At 35.2% G+C, this 23,511-nt stretch overlaps 1 protein-coding gene across 1 annotated transcript; it reads right to left on the reverse strand.

Moving 5' to 3' along the window:
- Nucleotides 1-11,217: 11,217 nt before the first annotated feature.
- Nucleotides 11,218-19,642, reverse strand: LOC121427111 (clathrin light chain A-like). Its single transcript, XM_041623396.1, has 5 exons — nt 19,416-19,642; nt 18,340-18,407; nt 17,773-17,905; nt 12,579-12,690; nt 11,218-11,917 (listed from the first exon to the last, which is right to left on the reverse strand). Exons 1-5 carry the CDS (start codon nt 19,600-19,602, stop codon nt 11,740-11,742), a joined length of 678 nt encoding a protein of 225 aa, XP_041479330.1. The 5' UTR covers nt 19,603-19,642; the 3' UTR covers nt 11,218-11,739.
- Between the last annotated feature and the right edge of the window lie 3,869 nt (nt 19,643-23,511).

A 23,511-nucleotide genomic window follows, 5' to 3' on the forward strand; every position in this document is an offset into this window, starting at 1 on the left:
TCGGAAGAAAAATAAGAAAGTTATGACATTTGCTCAGGGGCGTATTGCAAGGCCATGCATGGGTATGCAGTGGCAGGGGGAGGGGGGCCAAAAAATTTCCAGAAATAGGCGACAGTAGCGTCATGAGTAAAAAAAAATAAGACTCAATGATAATAATAAATTGATAAAAAAAACCCAGAGTAAGTGAGAAATTTTGTTCACCTTTTCGTTATATTAGAATCTTACTTCGTGGTAGAAAAAACACATCTTGCACTTTTTCATGTCATTTTCTTTCTTTTCTCCTTTCTTTTTTGTTCTTGCAGTTTTGCGAGCCCGCCACTTTCATTTGCACGTAAGCCAGTGCTGTGTTGGAGGGGTCCGAGGGCGGAGCCCCCGGATCCTCTCGAGATTCAGCCATTTTAAACCTTGAAGACTGCATGGCTGTTATTTTTAATCAAGCAGTGGCGTAGCTACGGGGGGAGCCCAGAAAAAATTGGCAGAGCAAAAAAAAGAAAGAAAAAGGGAGAAAGAAGAAAATAAAGGAAAAGAAGAAGAAAGACAGAAGAAAAAAGGGGAAAATAAGAAAAGGAAGACGAGTGAATGAAATAATGTGAGGGGAAGACTTTCAATTAAAAAACAATCTTTCATGTTACAATACAAAATTTTTGCTTGCGCTTCGCTCCAGAATTGCCTGTTCGATGAGATTCATATCTTGCTCAATAGGCTGATATGGAGCAAGTTTTGAAGTCAGTATACAAAACATATGAGCTCGGACATCGAGCTTTCATTATTTTTTTTCATTTACAATTTTTTTTATGCTCAGTGTAAAAGTCCGTTTTATGGTCTATATATCAGTATTTAAAGCTCACGCTGCGTGGTCACATTGTTTGATTTGCCAAGTTCATGTTGTCTACGTGTATTCCATGATGTTCCATGAAATAAATCAGAATGCCCAGATTCTAGGTCTAAATCTAAAACATGCGCGATAGCCTGCATGTTCTTTTTTTTTTAATGTACTTAAATTATCCAGTTTGGCAGTTTCACATCAGAATATCAATGATTGTCTGCTCACGCTTCACGATCGCATTATTAATGATACCCAATTGACAATATAGTATTTATGATTTACAAAATATGAATAGAGTGTACGTCCCGCTTTTAGGTCTAAAATCTCAGTTTTCTTCCTCTCGTGCTTCGCGCTTGCATCAATTGTTTAGTTACATACCTATCCCATTTATTATACTAAAATTAGAATGACCAATTTTTAGGTCGGAATGACAAAAAAATTTGCTCGCGCTTCGCGCTCGCATTATTGAAATATATTGGCGTTTGCAGTTACCATCTAGTTACATACGAATCTTGTTCAGGATCACACATTACATTGCCCAGAAAAGTTCAGGAAAAAAATACATGAAAGTAAAAAAAATCGCTCACGCTTCGCGCTCGCACTTTTCATAAGGCTAATAAGATTATTTCATGTTTATGTTGTTTTATAAGAATAAAACTAAGAAGTCACTGATTGGGAAAAATATAGGTGAAGATAATTTCGGGCCCGTCCCAAATTAGCGAAGTCGGATCCGCCCTTGTGACACATACACACACACCGGAAAAATGGCCGGTGCCCCCCCCCCCCCCCCTGAAAAAGCAAGGACCCCCCAGTGCCCCCCCCCCGGGAAAAAAATCCTAGCTACGCCTCTGTAATCAAGTCACACGTATAGGCCGAGACGGGTTTTACATAACACATTACTTCAACACAAAGAGGCACAACATCATAACAAATGCGTGGGGGGAATCTAAAACGTAGTGAGCCAGCGAAGAGATCGAAAAGAAATTGGGCCTTTTGAAAATAAAATTGTCTGATTATGTCATTAAAGGGGCATGTCTTGACTATAGGGACGTATTGAAATGCTTCTTCAGGGGAGGTTATAGACTTCCTTCACATATGCTATCCTATTCATTCTTCCCGTTCTTTTTTATAGTTTTAATCCTCGATCGGCAGCCAAGCCGTGCTCTTGATTTTTTTTCCTTTTTCCTTTTCTTCCTTTTTCAATTGAGGTTTTCCTTAGCCTTTTAGCTCATTACATTATGTTCATTCCTGATTCTTTTTGCCTTTTTAAAGTTCCATTCCCGTTTAATTTTGCCATCTCTTAATTTATTTCCCCTTTCTCATTCTTTTATTAGTACTTGAGCATTATTTTTTCTTTCGCACATGTGTTTCCCTTCCTTTTCTCTTCCGTTTTATCTTTCTTCTCATTATAGGCCTATTCTTTCTTTTCTTTTTTTTCCTTTTCCATTTCCCTTCTTTTCGTTTCTCTTCGCCCTCTTTCCTCCTTTTCTTTCGATTTCCTTTCCCTTTCTTTCTTTCTTTCTTTCTTTCTTTTCTTCTTTCTTTCTTTCTTTCTTTCTTCCTTTCTTTCTTCCTACTCAGGCTTTCTTTCTTTTTCTTTCTTTTGTTCTTTTGTTCTTTCTTTATTTCTTTCTTTCTTTCTCCTTTTCCCCTTTTTTCCAGTTGACTGCCCCGACTTTCACGCCACTGAACAGTTATGCACAAATTGATAAGCAAATGAGAGAGCTGATGATGTTCAATCACCATATAAAAATGTTAAAATAATGGTAATACCACGTGTTCGGGATGGAATAAAACTTTATTTCTAATGACAATGAGGCTAAATAAAATATTTCAATGAAAGACAAAAGAAATTGTGAGTTGGTAATGTCATCAATCCCTGGCGCCTCTTATTTTGTATATCGACGTACCAGGGTGTGCATAACTATTTTCTGACATTAAGAAAAACCTTAAAGTATTTTATTTTGTATCCGATTTTGATGAAATCTAAAAGTTTATACTTGTTAGATTTTTAGCTTTTCATTCAAATTAACTTTTTCTTTTTGATGAAATTTTAGTGTTATACTTGTTGGATTTTTAAGCACATCCAAGAAGAAGAAGGAGAAAAATAAGAAGCATTTTGTTTACACAATAATTCATGTTGTCCTTTTCATATCAAAATACATTTTCATGGGGGGGGGGGGTGGCGCAGCGTCTCATGCGCCATATTGAATATTATAGGGTTCACTATTACAAACACTTATTTTGATTGGGACATATCGGACTCTAATTTGGGTTGCTTGGATTTAATTTACAATAAACTTTGGTGATTTCCCGTTGAATTTTGCGGGAAAACCCCCTCTCACCACGAACCCATTTCAACTGATTAACCCAACAGTCCATTAAAGAAAATAGCTAGTTTGGAATGATTATGGACAATGGTTTTCACTGGATATGGGAAAGGTCTCATTGCAAAGAACCGGGGCAAAGAAACGCCGAACTTGTTCCTGCTCATCTAATTCTTGATCTCCGGCTACCCCCGAAAAATGATAATTTGATTGATTGATTGTATGGTATTTATTATATCATGCATCGCAGTTACAAAGACTGAATTACACATGGATATACAATATTGAAATTGAATATTGAATCGAAAGAGAAAAATCAAACATGAATAATGCCGAAAATTTTGTCGTACGTAAAATATGTTACGACATTATAAAGTTGCGCTTACATTTCACAAAACAGTTATGCACAACTCAGTGACACATTCAGTTTAAAAAGTTGGGCAAAAACTGCCCAACTTTTAACCAACCCTGGGCAACATACTGTCCACACACAAGTATTGGTTAAAATCTGTCCAAATTTGGTAACAAAAAACCCGGGACAAAAACTAATAATTGGGTAATAAATTTGCTCAATTTGATAATAATTACCCAGCATATATGCCAGCATTTATTATGCCCAGCATATATATATATCATTGAGTGCAGCACAATGTGGGTAAAATTTTTGCTGAAGAAAGATTGAAAGTCTTAACCAACATAGCCAACACAGTGGACAGTTTGATGTTGCCCAACATTTCAAGTGTGCATGCTAGTCGATGATGTCCATCACTCACTTCTTTTTTTTAAATTGTTTGAATCGTACAATTTTTTAAAGGAACAATTAATTGAATCGTAAAATGTTGTAATAATGGTAACACCACAATGTTCAGGGAGGAATACAACTTTGTTTCACGTACAGGACAATGAGGAGAAAATTTGAGTATTTTCATATATAAAATAAATAATGAGTGAGTGAAGTCATCAGTTCCCTCATTTGCATTCCGACCAGGATGTGCAAATAACTGGGTTTTTTAGTTAAGCGGAACTTAATAACTTTCTTATTTTACATCTGATTTTGATGAAAATTTCAGTGTTATGCTTATTAGATTTTTCTCTTTCTATTCAAAATCAACTTTTTGTTGTGGTGGACTTGCCCTTTAACGAGAAGAAAGGTAAAAAAATGAAGACAATTAAGAAACAGAGAGGGAGAGAGAAAGAGTGGAGTAACAGAGTGAGATAGCAAATGCAATCTGTTTGGTGGTCATGAACTTTGCTGTTTTGTCCAACTTTCACATCCTCCTTTACTCTCGTACCAACAATCAGAATAGTTCCGGCTTGGGTCGCTCGTATTCAATGATTTTATACAACAAAAATGGTGTAAAAAAAGTGAGTAATAAAAACGCTTTGTTTGGGAAAATAATTCACAGACTTTTGATTTTTTTTTTACCTATATAGTTCAAGACAGACCAGTATTCGTACATTTCAATTGTTGTTATCTTCATTTATTGTTTTGGGGAGTCTCCTGTATATAGTTGTAATCATAACAATTGCGCAGGTGATTCCCGTCTAGCGAACTGCATGGTATATACAGAATAAAAGTAATCAGAGCAATAAGATGCGAGGTGAATTGAAATTACATTTTATTATACTCAGATTAGAATAATTATATTCAATTATTATTCTAAGAAGCCAAACAATACTGGTACCGTCAGTATTAACATGGCGGTCAAACTATCAAACACATCTCCATTTCATTACTAGGAGGTAATCATTGTTTTTCAAGATATATTGGGGGAGAAGAACAGACCGATATGAGAAAAGATGTGTCGCAAAAAAAAATGCGTATTCATTGCCTGTTGCGTCTTCCATCCAGAATTTCGATGGCATATTGAAATTTCATTTCATGTAATCTATTTCTCTTTCTCTCAAAATTCTCTTGCACTATATATATATATATATATATATATATATATACAACACCATCATCTCACGTTGGTCGGGGGTGTGATGGCCTATATAACCGGAAACTAAACTTCAAAACTTGTTTTGTCGCTTTCTCGCATTTTCTTATGTATAGTATACATGGTATAAGTATGGAAGCTTAAAAGTGCCACCGAGATGTTGAGATAATTATCTTGGGAAGTCGACATCTTGATAGCAAAAGATCAGATGACGAGATCCTGGATCTCATCATGCTGACATCTTGTAAAAGAGAGGATGAGATGACAAGATACCGGATCTCATCATGTCAACATCTTTTAGAAGAGATGATGAGATGACAAGATCCCGGATCTCATCATGTCAACATCTTTTAGAAGAGATGATGAGATGACAAGATCCAGGATCTCATTATGTCAACATCTTGTAGAAGAGATTATCAGATGACAAGATCCAGGATCTCATCATGTCAACATCTTTTAGAAGAGATGATCAGATGACAAGATCCTGGATCTCGTCATGTCGACATCTTTTAGAAGAAATGGTCAGATGACAAGATCTTCGATCCATGATCATGTCATCTAATCATCTCTTCTTAAAGATGTAGACATGACGAGTTACGAGATCATGACATCTGATCATCTCTTCCACTGGATGTAGACATGACGAGATCCAAGATCTTGTCATCTCTTCATCTCTTCTACAAGATGTCAAAATGATGAGATCCGGGATCTTGTCATCTCATCATCTCTTCTAAAAGATGTTGACATGATGAGATCCGGGATCTTGTCATCTCGTCATCTCTTCTAAAAGATGTTGACATGATGAGATCCGGGATCTTGTCATCTCATCATCTCTTCTAAAAGATGTTGACATGATGAGATTCGGGATCTTGTCATCTCATCATCTCTTCTTAAAGATGTCGACATGATGAGATCCGGGATCTCGTCATATTATCTTTTGCTATAAAGATGTCGACTTCCCGAGATAATTATCTCAACATCTCGGTGGCACTTTTAAGCTTCCATAATTATATAAGAGTGCAGTCTCGTTTAATAATTTTGTACTTTACTAAGTTTAGTTAACAGTGATATGCAATACTGCAGAAAGTATTCATGATAATAGGAAGGAGTAGGTCCATGAAGATGGCAAACTGTCTTAAGCACAAAGAACTAAGCATCGACTCTCCATGGCAACAACATGTAGCAAAGGATGGTTTCTGATGAGAGGTCGCATGCAAAAGCATGATGGTGGTGGTGGTGATCATGGCCTGATGATAAGTGGCGGACGCAAACCGACGTCATACAATGAAGGTATCTGGACCATGAGTAAACATATATAGAGCCGAGATATTTTGTCCCCAGACAATTATTGGGCCGGAGAAATGCATTCAATTCGGATATCTTGGATCCGCGCCTGGTGGTGATGCTTCTGATTTAATGATGGTTTATTGCAACCATTCAAGAATAACGGATTACCTATTCTCCTAAAGACCACAAGAACACACTTGTTGATACGTCGAGATCGGGCGGTCCTTTTCAGGAGTCTTCAGGACCAACACTTGCCCAAGAATACATTGTGTACCGTGAAACCTACACTATTCTTCTTCGCCGTGGAAACCCTCAGAAGTCAAAAGATTACCTATCATTCTACACCAGAAAAAAACACGATAATAATTATGTCCATAATTTAAAAAATGATATATTGTCAAAAATTGTTCTAGTCATTGAAATGACGACGCCGCATTGTAACGATGTTGATGATGATGTTAATAGGGATAATGATGGTGATGATAATGATGTTGGTGGTGATGATGATGATGAGGAGGCGGACTACGAGTATGGTGGTGTTGCTGATGATGATGATGCTCGATTCAATTTCTATATTGGTTTATTGAAATAGATAAAGAGTCCTTCCCCAATGTCAAATTACCTATGATTCAACAATCTAAAAAGACTGAAATAAATTGTTCACAATTAATAGTTGGATATATGAGATGATATTGGTGATCAATTAAGTCATGATGATAAAGATAGTAATGACGGGAGTGGGGAGATTATTCTGATGATCATAAAAGCGAAGATTTCGATTAGTTACGATGCTGATAAAGATGATGATGGCGGTGGTGGTTATTTTTATGGTGGTTATGACAATGATATGGATCAGGTTTTTTTTTATGTCGGTGATAATTTTGATAACAATGAGATGATATTAATATATACGCCTATGAGAGAATTTTGGTTAATAAAAAACATGAAGATAACGTTGAGGATTCTGCGTCATCACACACTAGGTGGCGCTATGCTCCTCTGGTGGACTTTGATATATTCATTCATCGGTTGCCTTCGCACTATTCAAAATGATGTAGGGGTCAAGAGATTACTTTTTTTCATAGGATCCCATAGCTCCACTTCACTTCAATGTTTATTGGGCAGACATCCATGGCTTGTGCCGTGTGTCACTTCTTTCATGGTGTCAAATCAGTTTAAAGACACGTGTCCTGTTGCATAAATGTTACTATTGTTATGGTGAATTTGCCGTAAAATATTATCTTTTAATTTTCATGGAATCCTTGATTTGATTAGATGTTAAGTTTATCCCAATAGTAACTTTCATGCTCAGGGCAATAATCATTTCCCCTTCATGTATGTCCCGGGCATTTTCTCAGACTTCTGAACAGCATTTTCATCTCTTCATTTTGTGTTTTCTATGTGTTTTTCATTTTTGACCTGGTTCAAAGACTTTTTAAAAATCAACAGCCATAAAGCAAAGCAAGTTTACCATGTTCAATTAATCAAACTCAATTGCAATGCTCTCTCCTAAGCTCTCATTTTTCGAGCCTTTTCCGATCTTCCCCTCTTTTCACAGTTCCCGTTCTCTTCTACATTTTCTGTATGTACGTGTTCCTCCTTTATATCACCCTTTACCTAAGCTCCATCTACTATTCCTTTCCTTCTCTTTCTTCTCTTTACAATTCTACAATCCCTTTATCTTTCAACCAATCCACTCTCTATATTTGTTATCATTCAATTAAAGCATATGACTACCCTTGGTGAATGTGAAGGTGATTTAGATGAATTTTTACCAAAGACAGTACAATACACTTATCAATGTTGTTAATTTGAGATATTTCCTAAATGCAGAACTCCTCCTTGCATTTGATGACCAAATCTATTATTCATCACAGGATTTACTTTTTACTGATCAGACTGCACAATTCCTAGTCCATGCAGTATGAATGTCAATATGATTTTTCAAATAATGTGGCATATGAAGCCGAATGAAGTCATGAAATGATTACACTCAGGTACAAAATCATCATATGACTCATTTCTATTCATGGCAATCTCAAATAAATACAAACACATTACAGTCTTTGACCATGATCACTGTCCCAAACAATCATGAATAATCAATGCAATCTATTGAATATTCATGAGCTAAGATACCCAATACTCAATGAATAGTATCCTTGGTATTCTCCACACAAGAATTAATATTCTTTATACCAACACTTGCATAACTTGTGTAATAACTGAAGCTAAAAAAGAAAGTGTACATGATAAATGATTTACAATGTCACATTTTATCAACAAATATTGGTCATTAATTGTACAGTAATGTATGAGCTGTATTGAATACTATACTCTGGGATATGTGTATCTTCATAGTTCACAACATTAAACAACATCATGTGACTATGTAAGACCTAGTGACCATTATTGTGATTTATTTTCTTCAACCAGAATTCAACAGCATATTTTCCATCTACATTTAAAAAATATCAAATTTGATTTACAATGTATGAACACTTGTCCCTGCCTTTGAGCATCCAATGCGCAACTTTGCCATTTACAATCTTGTTCAGCATTAAGATTACATGTCCTGAAATAATTGATGTTTCAGGGCAACATTTTCATACTTGCATGCATTGATAAGAAATGAATCATGATTATATGGTCTGTGTAGTTGTATGCATGCAATCTCTCGACCAAAGAGCGGCAGTTCTCATTACCATAATGGTACACTTCTATATGAGTAATAAAATTTCCATTATTCTTTTTTTTTAAATAGATTGCATTGACATTTAATTATCTAAGTATCATTTATCATTTGACAAAAGGTCTTAGTGCATTACAGAATGCTCAATTATTGAAAAGTTTGAGCCCAGTCCCATTCCCCTTCTCCAAACTCATTATTTAAATCATTTAAATATGGTAGAACTTTTGTTCTCACACCTCTTGTTTTGAAATTGTAATTTGTGACATATGCAACATCTGAATTATCTTTAGGATTTGAACTAAGTAGGAATTTGTTTTGATAAACATGCATCTACATTTTTAAAACATTAATAGACAGCTATAAACCTCTATATTTGAATTTCAAGAAACATTCTATCGTAATATAAATGTCTCTGAACTACATACAATATGCAAAACAGTAGCACTGACATTTAAAAAGAAAAAAATCAATTGACTTGTATCACTACTGACCATAATATGGCAAAACGGTGGTGTTGGTGTTTTAAGATTAACTAATTTACGAAAGCAAGTTTGGCGGCTAAAGATCAAAATTGGTCATTTTAAGAAAGAGACAGTTTTGCCATATAATGGTCAAGATCACTGATTCATTGTAGGGCAAGTCCAAGAAAAGGTCACCCTAGAAGGCAAAATTTCATTTTTAATTTTAGAAGTTATCTTTGGTGGAGTAAGAAAGCCTAAATGTTGAATTTTAAAATTTCATTAAGAAAAATGTGATAATATGCATATTTATGCTAATTTGGGGCACCTAATTTGCATAATTGGTAAAATGGGCGTTACGTATGGGACAATTATAAAAACTCATAGAAAATAAAAACAAAACTTGTGAGATTTAGTCATAGGTGGGACATGGACCCCCTAACATCTTAATACTTATGAGGGAAAAAAAGTGGTGTCATCTAATTAATTATGCAAATTAGGTCTTGTCCAAGGATGGAATGTCCCATACGTAACATTTTGAGGATGTTTTTTAAGTTATTTCTCATAATACAATACTTGTATTGTTGCATCTCTGGGAAGTTCTAATTTATAAAGTATGAAAATGTTATACCACAAAAAGTTTCAAAAATAGAGTTTACTTTTTAATTAAAAGTTAATTAAAAAATTGTTACGTATGGGACAACATGTTACGTATGGGACATTTACACACAATGTCAATGGGGAGATTTGTGTACAAAGTGAATGGAGAAAAACAAATTTCAAGAGTGCTCTAAAAAGTGATTATATACATTTTCTTTAGTTTTTAAAGACTGATTTGTTATAAATACTGATTAATGAAAACAACTGAAGCGAAAAAATTGTGAAAATGGAAAAATATGAAAAAATAAAAAATAGAAATACATAAGAAATTCATGAAACCATAAAAAACAAGAAAAAAAATGTTGAAATGGCTAATTTCCTTTTCAGTCATATCAAATATGTCTCAATAGAACATTTTAAAAGACAGAAACTCTTTGATTATTTCCATATTTTAAATTATTTCAATTTGTTTAATTATGGGGAAAATTGTGTACGTTCTCTATGGGGACAAAATGTCCCATACGTAACTGTCCCATACGTAACATGTCATTAATTTGTTTAATTAGAGTCTGTAATTAGAGGGATTTTACTTATGACATGAAACTTGCCTTAGATATACTAGAGTATTGTGACTTCTATCACACTAAGTTACAAGTTGTCAAATGAAATACTTTCAGAGAATTCTCAACTTGAAAAAAATGTTTTAAAAATTGTCTTTTTTCTGCGTCCCATACGTAACGGCCCATCTTTTCTCTCTAAAAGGTCAAGGTCAAGGTCATATCTCACCATTTTTTCCATGATTATTCTTCTCCTAGATGTCTACCATCATGAGGGTATTCAATCTAATCAAAGTCAATTAACACTATTTTTCAGGTCATTGAAGCCTCTGAAATGTCCCATACGTAACGCGCGCGAATTCTTGGACTGATGCCCTGTACTATTTTACAACAAATTAGAAGGAATGAATGTATAATATAAAAATATACATAGATCAGTGGATCAGAATTAATCTCAAATTGATAAAAAAAGTAACTATTTCAATACATCACAACAAATAAATCCCCAAAATAATTTTTGAATAATATTGAAATATCCCCCAACCATCATCCTGGAAGGACTAGAAAATAGTTATTTTTTGTGGGTAAATGAATAAAAAAATGATGGAAAGTATCAGGACACTCTTTGGTTATCTTTTAAATAATGTGGCAGCTAAACAAAATAATATCTTATTCTGAAAAAACCATAAAAACTGGAGAAAAATGGTATAGATAAATATATATTTTTTTTAATTGTTAGCATGTATCTCTATCTAATTCTGACAAGTTATAAATTGCACTAGAGAAATGCTATGGTTTTGTGTCTGTTTTATCTTATTTGTACAAATCAGACACAGCTATTCTGAAAAGATTAACAGAATCCAACAAGCAAAACCTATAAATCACATGTATATTCTTTGAAGTTCCTGTTATCATCTTATAGGGTGTGATCTGGGCAGTCTGCTAGGAATTAATTGTTGGAACGAGAGAAAAAAAAATGATCCACTGAATAATAATAAACACAAAGTTACCACAAAGGTTGACAGCTATTTCTTGACTAGACTAGATATGTTTTATTTGGAGGGCTGAACACCTGATTGCTTTAAGTGAAGGAGTATTGACCTAAAGCGTGTGATGTCCTTGAGATTCTTGTTGTTCTTTGGATTAAAATCACAAAGACCAGCGATGCGTTCCCATTCCTGACCCGGTGTTACCTCATCACGTTTCTCGATGAACGCTTCCTCAGCCGCCCTAAAAAAAAAGACATAATATTTCATGATTATATCATATCCAAAACATACCAAGGTAAATGTTAATCACTTTGTTTATATTACAATATCTAAACATACCTATTACAAATCTCTCATGTTACAAACAATTTGAATTTTATTTTAGAGTCATTTACACGTATTCTTTAAAGTCCCAAAATGATGTGTTCAATTCAATGCATTTATGTTAATTTCAAAAAAAAAAAAAATCATGACTTGTCATCTTAGCTGCGAGACATGTATCATGGAAAAAAAAATTGAAAGGATCTATGCAGAAAAAGAAATCAAAGGAAAAGGTATGAAAAAGTTTAGAGTCACATGATTAATAAAAAAGCTGCCAACTTGTACTGGATTGGTCACATCTCTGAAAATAAAGCTTTCCTCAATCTTTCATGAATAATGATTATACAGCACATATCACATTATGAATGTTTGTATTCACTTCCAAAAGACTTGGATATTATCAACCTTACCTCATTGTATTATTACTCTCATAATATTTGCATGCTTCTATTCAAACAAACAAAATCCAGTGCAACTAAATGAATAAAATCATTGTTAAGTGTTAATTGTCACTGCAATATGATCTTTATTGATGCTTCCTACAACATATATCGGGGCTAATGACTGGATGATTAACATACCTATTTGATGCTTTTGCTTTGACTAATTGCTCAGCTTGCCTGGCATACCAATCTGTAATCTCCTTCTTAGCAGACTCTTTCCAATCTAATTCAAGCTTGTCAGCTTCTTCATCTACAAAAAATAATCAAAACAATGGACTATGAAAAACCTATCCTCACAAGATGACAATCACAGTAGTTTTGGGGTACATTAAAGTGATTGGTTAACATTGTTTGACTTTTAAAAAATCTGAGCTAGGAGGTCACACTTGTCACCTGTGTCTGTGATATGTTACAAAAATGAAGCCCAGAAAAAATTGCGTTAAAAAATAATTATTTCGTGCTTCAAAAATTGAAATATAAAGTGACCGGAAACACCATCTTACTTTCATCCCATACACTTATGTGTACTATTTAGGCGTCTATTAGACGCCTATTTACAAAATTGGGATTTGCCTTGTAGTTTTAGCTTTTCATTCTCAATAATGGTTGTTTTCAGGGTTTATTAGTTCTAATACATGCACTTTTACACTTGTTTCATCTTGGTTTGAGAATTTTTTTAATCGGCTGCTCACAAAGATAAACAATACCTTTAAGTTAAAAGATAATTTTCAAGTAATAAGCCATTAATTTCTCACTAAAAGGGATTTAATTAAAGAGCTTTCTTCACAGACAATGAGGGTTTGTGGTCACTTGTGATGTAGATGATGTTCAGCAGGAAATAAACAGTCAATAATAAAACAGCTTTTGAAATGTATATTTTTAGTGATATATCTATTACCAATTCTGTTTACTGGGACATTTTAATGGGGTTTGTTTAATATGACATTGCATTTCACATGTGGCTTTAACAAAGCCCATGCTGATTTTAAAGCAACTTTATTTATGTATTTCGCATCTTCTGCCATTCCATACACTGAAATGATAAACTACATTAATAGCCACATTGTATTATCTGACCTCCACCCCCCCCCCCCCATCGCATTCAAATCCTTTAATCTTAGAGGTGCTTTTAGTTGTGCTCAAAAGTTAGTAAACCTCATTACAAAATGCAGTCTTTCATACTGAGTGTTAAATGTAGACAACACTACAATGTTCAGCAAGCTAAGAGAAACAAACTATATTGAATGTAATATTTTATCACCCAACTTCACGATTAAATATCTGAAATATGGCAGAAAATGAACTTTAAATTAGTGCTGCAAGTCAGGCGGCATGTTCGGGTTCGGTAGGGTTCGGCAATTTTTTCCCGAACTTTGGTTCGGTTCGGCAATAAATGTCAAATTAAATTCATTATGTATAACATAAAGTTTGTTGACCCACGAATGGGTAATTTTACGAATGATCCGTCATATATTTATAATAAATATTGTTTCTAAAAAGAATAGTTATGGAAATTGTTGCATAACTTTCTTTTGTTTTAATCTTTAAACTAAAAATATGAGTCATTTCTACTTTCATTTTTAAATGAAAATAAAAAAAAATCAAAAGAAAAAAATATTGATAACGAGAGAATCAGGGCATAAACAGAATTACAAAGATCAGAATATTTTTTTTCATGATTATTTCATGTAGCTATGATCATGATCGATTACAATGTCATTGCCAACGCAGCTTCTCAAATTGGAAAGTGTTGATCGGGAATGTCGAAACGGTAGACAAACAACCTCCACTAAACTGTTATTATACTGGTAAAATTCACATTCCAAAGAATATGAAATGTTTTAGAAAGTCATTATTTTCTGAAAAGTGGTTACATGTGGTCAATCAATTACTTTAAAAAGATAAAATATCAGTCCATTCTTGGTCCAGAAAGATCGACGCTACGCGACTTCAAACATATTTCCAACACGAAAATGAGTACGTGGGACTGTACTGTGTATTTTAGTGTTGTGAAATCACTCGGCGATGATCGTCAAAACAAAGACGGAACTGATAATTTATCATTTTATTTTCAGTAATTGACCAGATTAAACCACTTTTTAGAAAATATTGACAACGGAAAAACGTTTCAAGTTCGGAATACGAATTTTACCTGTATAATAGCAACTGAGAGCAGGTTGTTTGGACTTCCTGTTTCAACTTTCCTTACCAACCATTTCGTAACATCGATCAGGGAGCATACGTTGATTTGGTTTGAATTTTTATCTTTTCTGTTTTTCAACCTCATTCCTTCATCTTATTTATTTATATTTCATATTAATATGGAAATTTCAGAAGGTGGAATATATATAATTTTCCATTACTTTGTCAGTCACAAGGAATTGATTTATGTCTTGTCTTTTTTTTTTTTAAATACAAAACAATTCAATGTACGTCCAATTAGAGCAATACGTAATTCAACTACACTTTTTAACTGAGTTAATCTTAAAATGTCCCCACATTTTATGAAGAAAAAATGAATTCATGTTTATAAAAAAAATGATGATAAAAATTTAATCAAACACGAGACCGAAGCTGTCATTCTTTGTCATTTACGAGGAATTAATTTATGTCTGGTTCTTTTTCTTTATTAAATAAAAAATGATTAGGTCCGATTATGATCACGATCGATTACGGTTATACGTATTTACACCACACTTTTATATCGAGTTTAGCTTCAAAATGTCCCCTCATTTTATCAAGAAAAAATATATTCATGTTAATAAAATACTCTAAAGTTGATAATAGTTCAATCAAAGACAAGATGGGAGCTATCATAGTGGTTTTTAAAAATATATTGAGTGGAATTCTTTTTGTGCACAATCACTAACCAATATTTTTTTTAAATTTTATACTGAAATCTATGTAGTCATCATACTTCAGCACTGTAAATTAACATCCTTTTTTTTTTACCAAACTACCGAACCAGGCCTTTGTATTCGGTTCGGAAGTGCCAAGTTCGGCGAACTTCTGTTCGGTTCGGCATTTCGGCTACAGCACTTCTTTAAATATCTTCATTTCTGATGGGGTTCACTAACTTTTGAGCACCACTGTACATGTTGAGTTAACAACCAAATTATTCAGAACCCTTGGAAAATTGCAGTTCTATGTATTTTCTTGAAAAATTAAGGGTGAATCGTAATAAGGTGGCTTGTGAAATATTGTGACATCTGCAACTAACAATTTTCATACAAATGGAGTGAAACCAGAAGGAGCATTAATTCAAAGATGACGGCTATGTGCATTCAGTTGATATACCATTAAAATCAATCCAGATTTCATTTTGCAGAAAAAATATTTTAAAAAAGCAATTTTCCAAGAGGTATGAATTAAGCCTGAGTCGAATCGATTTTAAAATCGGTGTTCGATCGATGTCATCGAACACCGATGCAGATTTTGCAAAATCGGTGCATCGAAAAAAAAATAAAAAAATACGTCGGCCGGCCGATTCGTTTGGTTTACACAATCAATCATCAAAATATCAGTAATGTCCAACTTTACTACTACTTACTTGATTTCTATTGCCCCCAAAATGAAACCGATTGAGTAATTATGATGCTATTCACAATTAATTTGAAGTTTATTTCGATCATAGTTCGAGTCTTACTCGTCTGCTCGTGCCGAGATAATTTATGCACGATGAATTCATGAATGGAAGTCATGGCCATCGATCGTGCATGCGCAGTACTGTTCTTTAATCAAACCAGAAAATGGCCGGAAATTGACGCGATCAACGTAAAATAAATCTTGCTTTCATGAACAATATTAATATCATGACCATAGAACATTATTTAATCGTAATATTTAACAATAATTTGCATATGATAATCATTAATATGAATTTAGAGCTTGATGTGAAACTTTGTATTTCGTTTCAATTTTCAATGGCGGACATCTCATGACGATCGACTTGACTTCTTGAGTCGAGCTAGTGCACTTGTCTAAATAAAATAATCATCACGTCAGGATTGATTCTCGAACATTGTCTACATGTACATGCAAAAACTCTGTTCAAGTTCGTAATATCACCATATAATAACATTTTACATGACAAAACAGAGAAAATTGCGTTTGATTTTTTTCCCCATCAATTTGAAGCTAGTTTGTGCCCAACTTTGGGCTCTGATTTCATGAATGGGAAAATATGTCATACGTCATCGAACACGCATGCGCATTGTGCTTATTTTCTCGGAGCTAGCTTGGAGGAGACGTCCAGAGATGGAATAACAATAGAAATAATCCCAGTATTAATTCTTCCATATGAACATAACATACTTTGCTGACATCGTCAATATTCTTAGTATGACCATAAAATCTTGTTAAATCGTAATAATTTAGATGAATTTAGGGCTCGATTCGAAACATTCATATTTATTTTGATCGCATGCTCAATTGCGTCTAAAAAACTGGATTGTCATTATCAGGATTAATTCTCGAACATCGTCATAACTCATATTCCACAATCTTTCCTCACAATCGTTATATCAGCATTGAATAGCAATTCAAATGACCATCCAGAGAAAATTACGTATTCATTCCCATAAATTTATTTGGAGCTCATTTTGGATCCAACTACACAATCTCAGGCAAGTTACAGCGCTCTCCGTTGATTGCACTTGTTTGCTGGCGCTGACGTCAAGCACGCCTGTCGTTTCGGGAGAGTGAGTGTACGGAGCTGCGGACGGGGCTGGTGAATGGACTGCGAATGCTAGTTGACCGAAAATCATTCGGATCGACTCTGCGTGATTCATGTCTTTATTATTGTTTCATTTTAAACTTATATGTTGTCATCTGCAAATATCATTGTTGAAGATATTTTGGGAAGAATTCTGCTTTGGTCCCCGGCCCTTTTTTGTGTGTTTTGTGATCATGGAAAATACAAACGAACTTTGCTCTGTCATCTGCTTGTGCAACGCTCACCTGGCCAACGCCAGGCGCCAGCGCATACCGTCAGTGCGTAGTGCATATATGCTTATATATGCAAAGCGCATCGCATCGACGCAAAAACAAAAGACTACATTTTCCCCGCCTTCAATATTCGATGCATCGATGTTCGATCGAATTAGAGCTGTCGAACACCGGTTTTCAAAATAATCGATATGACTCAGTCCTAGTATGAATAATTTGTTGCTAACTGTATTTAACATGATTTTATCTCCCTGAAAAATGATTAAGCCAGAAGTGAACCCCCTAGACCCTTATTAAATGCAAGCAGTCCCTTGAAAACTGTACACAAATATTTAACACGGTTCCATTATGTTATCTACATGTACATAAGGGATAAACACTATACCTTTCTTTGCAAGTATATTTTTCTGTTCTTCTCTCCATAAACGGATCTTCTCTGGTTCATTTGCTCTCGTGTCTGCTTGTGAGATGGCAGAGTACAAGTCTGATGGTCCATTTGTTTGCATGTCATCAGCTGGCTGTCAATTTAAGAAAAAGAGAGGATTTCTGTGGCTGTCTGCCAAAGGCAAACTAAAAAAAAAATCATTTTTTTTTAAATTATGACTGACACATACATGTACCATAGTGGTATAGTCCACTATGGTATTTAACAGATGAAAACTTATTTTGATGAGGGGGGGGGTGGTTATTTCTTTTAATTTAATAAAAAAAATATTAGAGGTTTTATAGTGCGTGATCTTGTTTCTTCTCTCTTGGCCTCTCTTCATCTTTCTGTTGATTTATCTAATATTATAACAATGAAGGGTAGGATTAAATGGAATTATTTGAGTTCTACCAATCAGATGAATCTCTTTACGGATACAAGGTTAGGATCATTCCCCTCTATGGCACTGTCCCTGTCCATCAGAGTAAACAGTTACATGTTAAAGCAACAATAAACAAAGATTCTTACCTTTTCACTTTCCATGTCACCACCCATACCAGCAAGAGGATCCAAGTCATTTTGCTGTTGAGTTGTATCTAGAGAAAGGAAATAAAAAATTATGTCATTACCACCTGAAAATATGTTCCTTTATTTGATCCCTAGAGTTAATTAATCCAAACCAAACAATAATCCAGATGATTGGATTTAACAAATTCTAAAATCAAATACGTGATGATAAATAATTAATAATTATTTATAATCATGTATAGAATTTCAGTAATAGTATTTGTTAAATAATAATTTCTATCTATAAATTGTTCTTCAAAACGGCATTTTGTAACATCGCTAATCAAAGGTACATCATAACGAAGCGCTTCAAGGGTCAGGCCTATTGTATTTGCTTTGTTGACACACGGATTGAGGGATCTACACGAGATTGGTCTGGTAAGAAACCTCTCATTTTTGCCATTTATAGTGAAATAATTTTTATCCCTTTATACGCAATTAGGCGTACGCAAGTTCATAGATAAATAAAATTCAACCGTACAAACCGATTTCACCCTGTAAATATGAATTTCCTATGGAAATCCATCCGGGTATGTAGGTTGTCGCTTATGGCTGTAGGACAGTTTCAAGGCTCCATGATGAAGGAAATGTCAAAATATTGAAAAACATCATCGTGGAGTCCAGGCTAAGTCCTACCTACCTACAGCCTTGGCTTGTGTGGGATTGACCATATTTTACATGTTGACCAATCTTAAAACCACCTTTTTTTTTTAAATCAGAGTTTTTGATACCCTTAACTTAAGTACGAGCGCAAGCGGGGCACACGTCCGAAACTACAAAAACACCCCTTCAAAGAATCAAACAAAATTCATGAAGTTTAACCACACTTTTCACTCACACATGCATGTGTATGGCAATATTGTCCCCCCCCCCCTGCTTGGCCAGGAGGCTCCTGGCAATCCCCGTTCCCCTGACTCAATCAATCACTTTCCCCTGTGCCACCGCCGGACCCCATCATGCAGCATATTAAACACGCAGGCATGCACTATCGTGGTACGGTATTGGGCACAGCAAAGCCAGGCAGTAAAATACATTACCGGTAACGGGGACAGTTTCGGTTTGTGCGGGTTCTGAACCAATTCCGAAGTCATCATCTTCAATTCCTGCAAGCTGATCTTGTTCTCTAGCCAGAAATGCTGCTGCGGGATCTTCCTCTGTGGCAGGGGGAGGGTTTTCGGTAGCAGGAGCTTGCAATTCGTCAAACTCAGCCATGTCAGCAGCCATGATTGTTTAATGTGGAGGCCAAAAAATAATCTAGTTTCGGTACACACGTCCAATTAAAACATGCAGTTTAGATCTTTCGCTCCCGATCCCCAAATCGCAGAATTTCATCAATATAGGGGAAGATATAAAAGAAGATATCAGTGTCAGTGTCTGCAAAAAAATTCTTGACACGTTATAGATTAAAAATATATTTTTTCAAATTATATTATATATTCAAATTGTCAATTTAAAGGGAGGAACAGTGTGTCAGTTCAGAACCTAGTTGTAATGCAACTATGCATGGCGATGTGAAGTATGTCAATTTTATGCAGGGCGAGGTGACCCGAAACCATTCGTACTTCGATTACACACAAATCCTGTACTGGGCGTTCTCGGAAGCTTCCGGATTAAATCGTAATGACTCGGAATCACGCCCACCTTTTATAAACAGCACTTCTTGTGTACTGCAATATGCAATGTTTCCTATCGTACATATTTTATAATCCATAGACTTTAATTAGTATTTTTTCGAGTTTTTATTTATTACCAGTACAAAATATAAATGTAGGCACGTTCAAAAAGACCGATAGAGGCCTATATGCACAGTCATCGACCTATATACAGTGCGTTTCAGAAAAAAAGGTAATCCAAATCTAAAGGGGTGATATTCGAAGCATATTTAATTTTGTGACATTATTGTGCATGAATGTAAAAGAGAAACTCATCAGCTTTCCATTGATACCCTATTTGTGCCATTTGCGCTATGCATTTAGTGAAGACAAAATGTGCCGAGACCCCTTTTTCCAAAACTTGATGAAAATGCGGATGTTGATGTAAATACGTTCATCGATGTCTGAGCTGGCAAAAATCTTTGGATTGGACCTTTTTGTTCCAAAGGAGTGTCAATAAGTGAATGTACTTGCGCACCATTAACGAGAAGATCATACCACGAGTGTGCAGGCATCTTTGATGGCTTAGGACGGCGCTCCTATAGCCATCGTTCCAACATCATTCGTGATAGACTCAGAGAACTCTTTGGACATTGCGTTTTTGCCCTCAACCATGGCATTAAAAGCCGGGATTAAAAGGCCACCAAGAGCGCCTGACCACACGCTCTGTGATTATTTCATTTATGGACACTTAAAAATAAGGTTTTTGCAACTCTTCCCCAAGAATTTGATGACTTGCAGGGCCGCATTCGATGTGAGGTGGATGCTTTGCGCAATGATCCGGCATTGCCATGGTGAGATGAACTGTCCAAGATATTCTTCCACGCTTCTGTCTTTGTTTTCAAAGGAGAGGAGGACATGCTGAAGGTGTGGGTCAATAAGACCAGGTCCATGATAAGACATAAACTTTTCACTCACCATTTTAGAGAAATGCCTCAAGTCCCCTCAAGTAAAACTTCAATCCAAAAATTCACCCTTTGGAAAACATATTATTCTATCAAGTGCACATTTTACCCACTTTACCAAAACTTGGAAAAAGTGGTCTCTGCACCTGTTGTCTTCAACATTCTCATTTATATCCATGCAAAATAATTTCATAAAATTAATAATGATCCGAATATCAGCCCTCTAGAATTGGATTACCTTTTTTTCTGAAACGCACTGTATAGGGTGTTCCCCGTTTTCTGTATTTTTCGGGGGGGGGGGGGTGCGCACTGGTGGATCCAGGGGGCACAGCCGGTTCGTGCCCCCCCCCCCTTTGAGAGGCACAATCAAAATTTGTTATGTAAAATGCCGTTAAAACAGAAGCGTGTCCCCCCCTGAAAGTGAAGACTTTTTTTTGCTTGTTTAAAATTTTCCGTGGACGAAATTTTGGGGATGAAAACCTTTTTTTTTGCTCGGGAAAATGTGCCCCCCCCCTCCTTTGGAAAATTCTGGATCCGCCCCGGGGGGGGGGAACCTTATGGGCGTCAATTTGATGTTTGGTCGGAGCACCAAATTGGCCCAAGGGATAGACCGGGGGAGGGGGGGGGACACCAAATTCATTTTTCAAATAATAATGGCGGGGGCACCATCAAACTAACGTTTTACATGGGTTTGGTGATGATTACCAAAAGTGCTTAGGATGTCCAAATTTTAGGTCAGAATATCAACATTTTTATCTCGCTCTTCAGTCCAGATTTGGGTAAAAATGTAGAAAAATATCAGCTTGCGTTCGCATCGTATGATTAGTTAGAAGGAAATCCTGTTCATGATTACAAAAAGTGCTTAAAATGTCCAGATTTGGGGATATAAAAAAAATTTCAGCTCGCGCTTCGCGCTCGCATTATTTAGATAGATACCCATCCTGCTTAGCTTACAAAAACTGTTCAGAACGTTCATATACAGGTTAAAGTAACTAAAATACCCCCCCCCCGAATAAAGCTAATACGTCAATAAAACCCGTTAGTCTTTAGTATCGATGACATCCTCAAAAACAACATAAAAATCAGCATTTAACTCCCGATCAGGAAAACATTGATGAAAATATCCCCCTATTGGAAAAAGCTAGATCCGCCCCAGGAAAATTACAGCTCCCGCTTACATAATTCTAGTAAGGCCTACTCTGATGAGAAGTTAAACTAAACTGAAACCCCAACATTTTTTGAAAAGTACACACGGGCGTCAAAAGTGGGCCCCTGGGGTGCAAACTACTGGATACACGCCTGAAGTGAGACATTATTATTATTATTATTTATTCGGCAAATAAAATTCGAAAATACATTTCAGTGTAAACAATACAAAATAAGAAATACCAACCATTGGAACGCCAGGGACAGAAAAAGTTAACTTAATTACTGTGGCATAAAGCCTCCTGTCCATTATTTCATCATATGCACATTTTTGAAAACGTGAAATTATTATGATTTCATAAAGGAAATGGGATGACATCATAAGCCAATCATATTGCACATTTATGGCGGTGTGCATATAATTATAACCATTTTCACGAAATATGTCTAAACTTTAAAATCAAATACTTCGTTATTTTGTTATCAGATTTGAAAGCATTTTTCATCGTTTAGAGTTATGGTCTCTATTAAGATTCGAGGCCGCACACCCCTAAACTCAAGTGCACCCGGGCCTCTTTCATCAATACATTAATACAGGTAACAGATGAATAAACTATAATAAGTATGTTGAATCGATTTTGAGTTATTTTGATTGCTATATTCACATTGTTGTTGTTTTCTCTGTCCCTTTTCCTACATTGTATTTACTACAATGATATGATATTCTGGTTTTTCTTTTTCATTAACATTGTTGTCTTTTTACTATGTTTTGGCGATCCAGCCTTACAGGTTTCTGATAACCTTCATGGAAAGCCACGCAATGTATTATCTAATCACATTATTTGATGTTTCTTTGTATTTTTATCCTATTTTGCGAAATAAAGATTGAATTGAATTGAAATTGAATTGTGTCGTCGATTGACATTCATTTGAATTCTATTTTTGTGGCGGTTCCATAGCTCTCTCGATTTTAAAGTAATCATGAAAGAAATGCGACTACATACTTTGAAGGCTTCATCGTCGTGTGACGGGTCTGCATGATACGTTTATTGACAAAACCATTGAGAAGAATCAATAGTTTTACATAATCAATAATCTACCATCCCATACATCATTTCTTTGAAGTTTGAAGTCAGAAAATAATATTTTTGAGTTCGTTTTTCAAAATGGCCGAACAAAATGTGAATCATGAATATCAGGAAATTATTAAACTTATCAATTTGAAGGTGAGAATGCTGATGAGGATATTACCGAATTAAAGAACTATGCATTAAGGATTCGATATGTTCTTTGTTGCCAAGCAAAGATGTATTTGCTCTGACGCCTGTATCGATCAACGTCTACTATTCTTTTGTAAGGACCTGTCCCTCTTTTAAAACCAAATCGATTTTGAGTACCACCAAGGAAAGGGTTAGACTCCCATTGCATGC

The sequence above is a fragment of the Lytechinus variegatus genome, chromosome 1 (assembly GCF_018143015.1).
Source record: "Lytechinus variegatus isolate NC3 chromosome 1, Lvar_3.0, whole genome shotgun sequence".
Lineage (NCBI taxonomy): Eukaryota > Metazoa > Echinodermata > Echinoidea > Temnopleuroida > Toxopneustidae > Lytechinus > Lytechinus variegatus.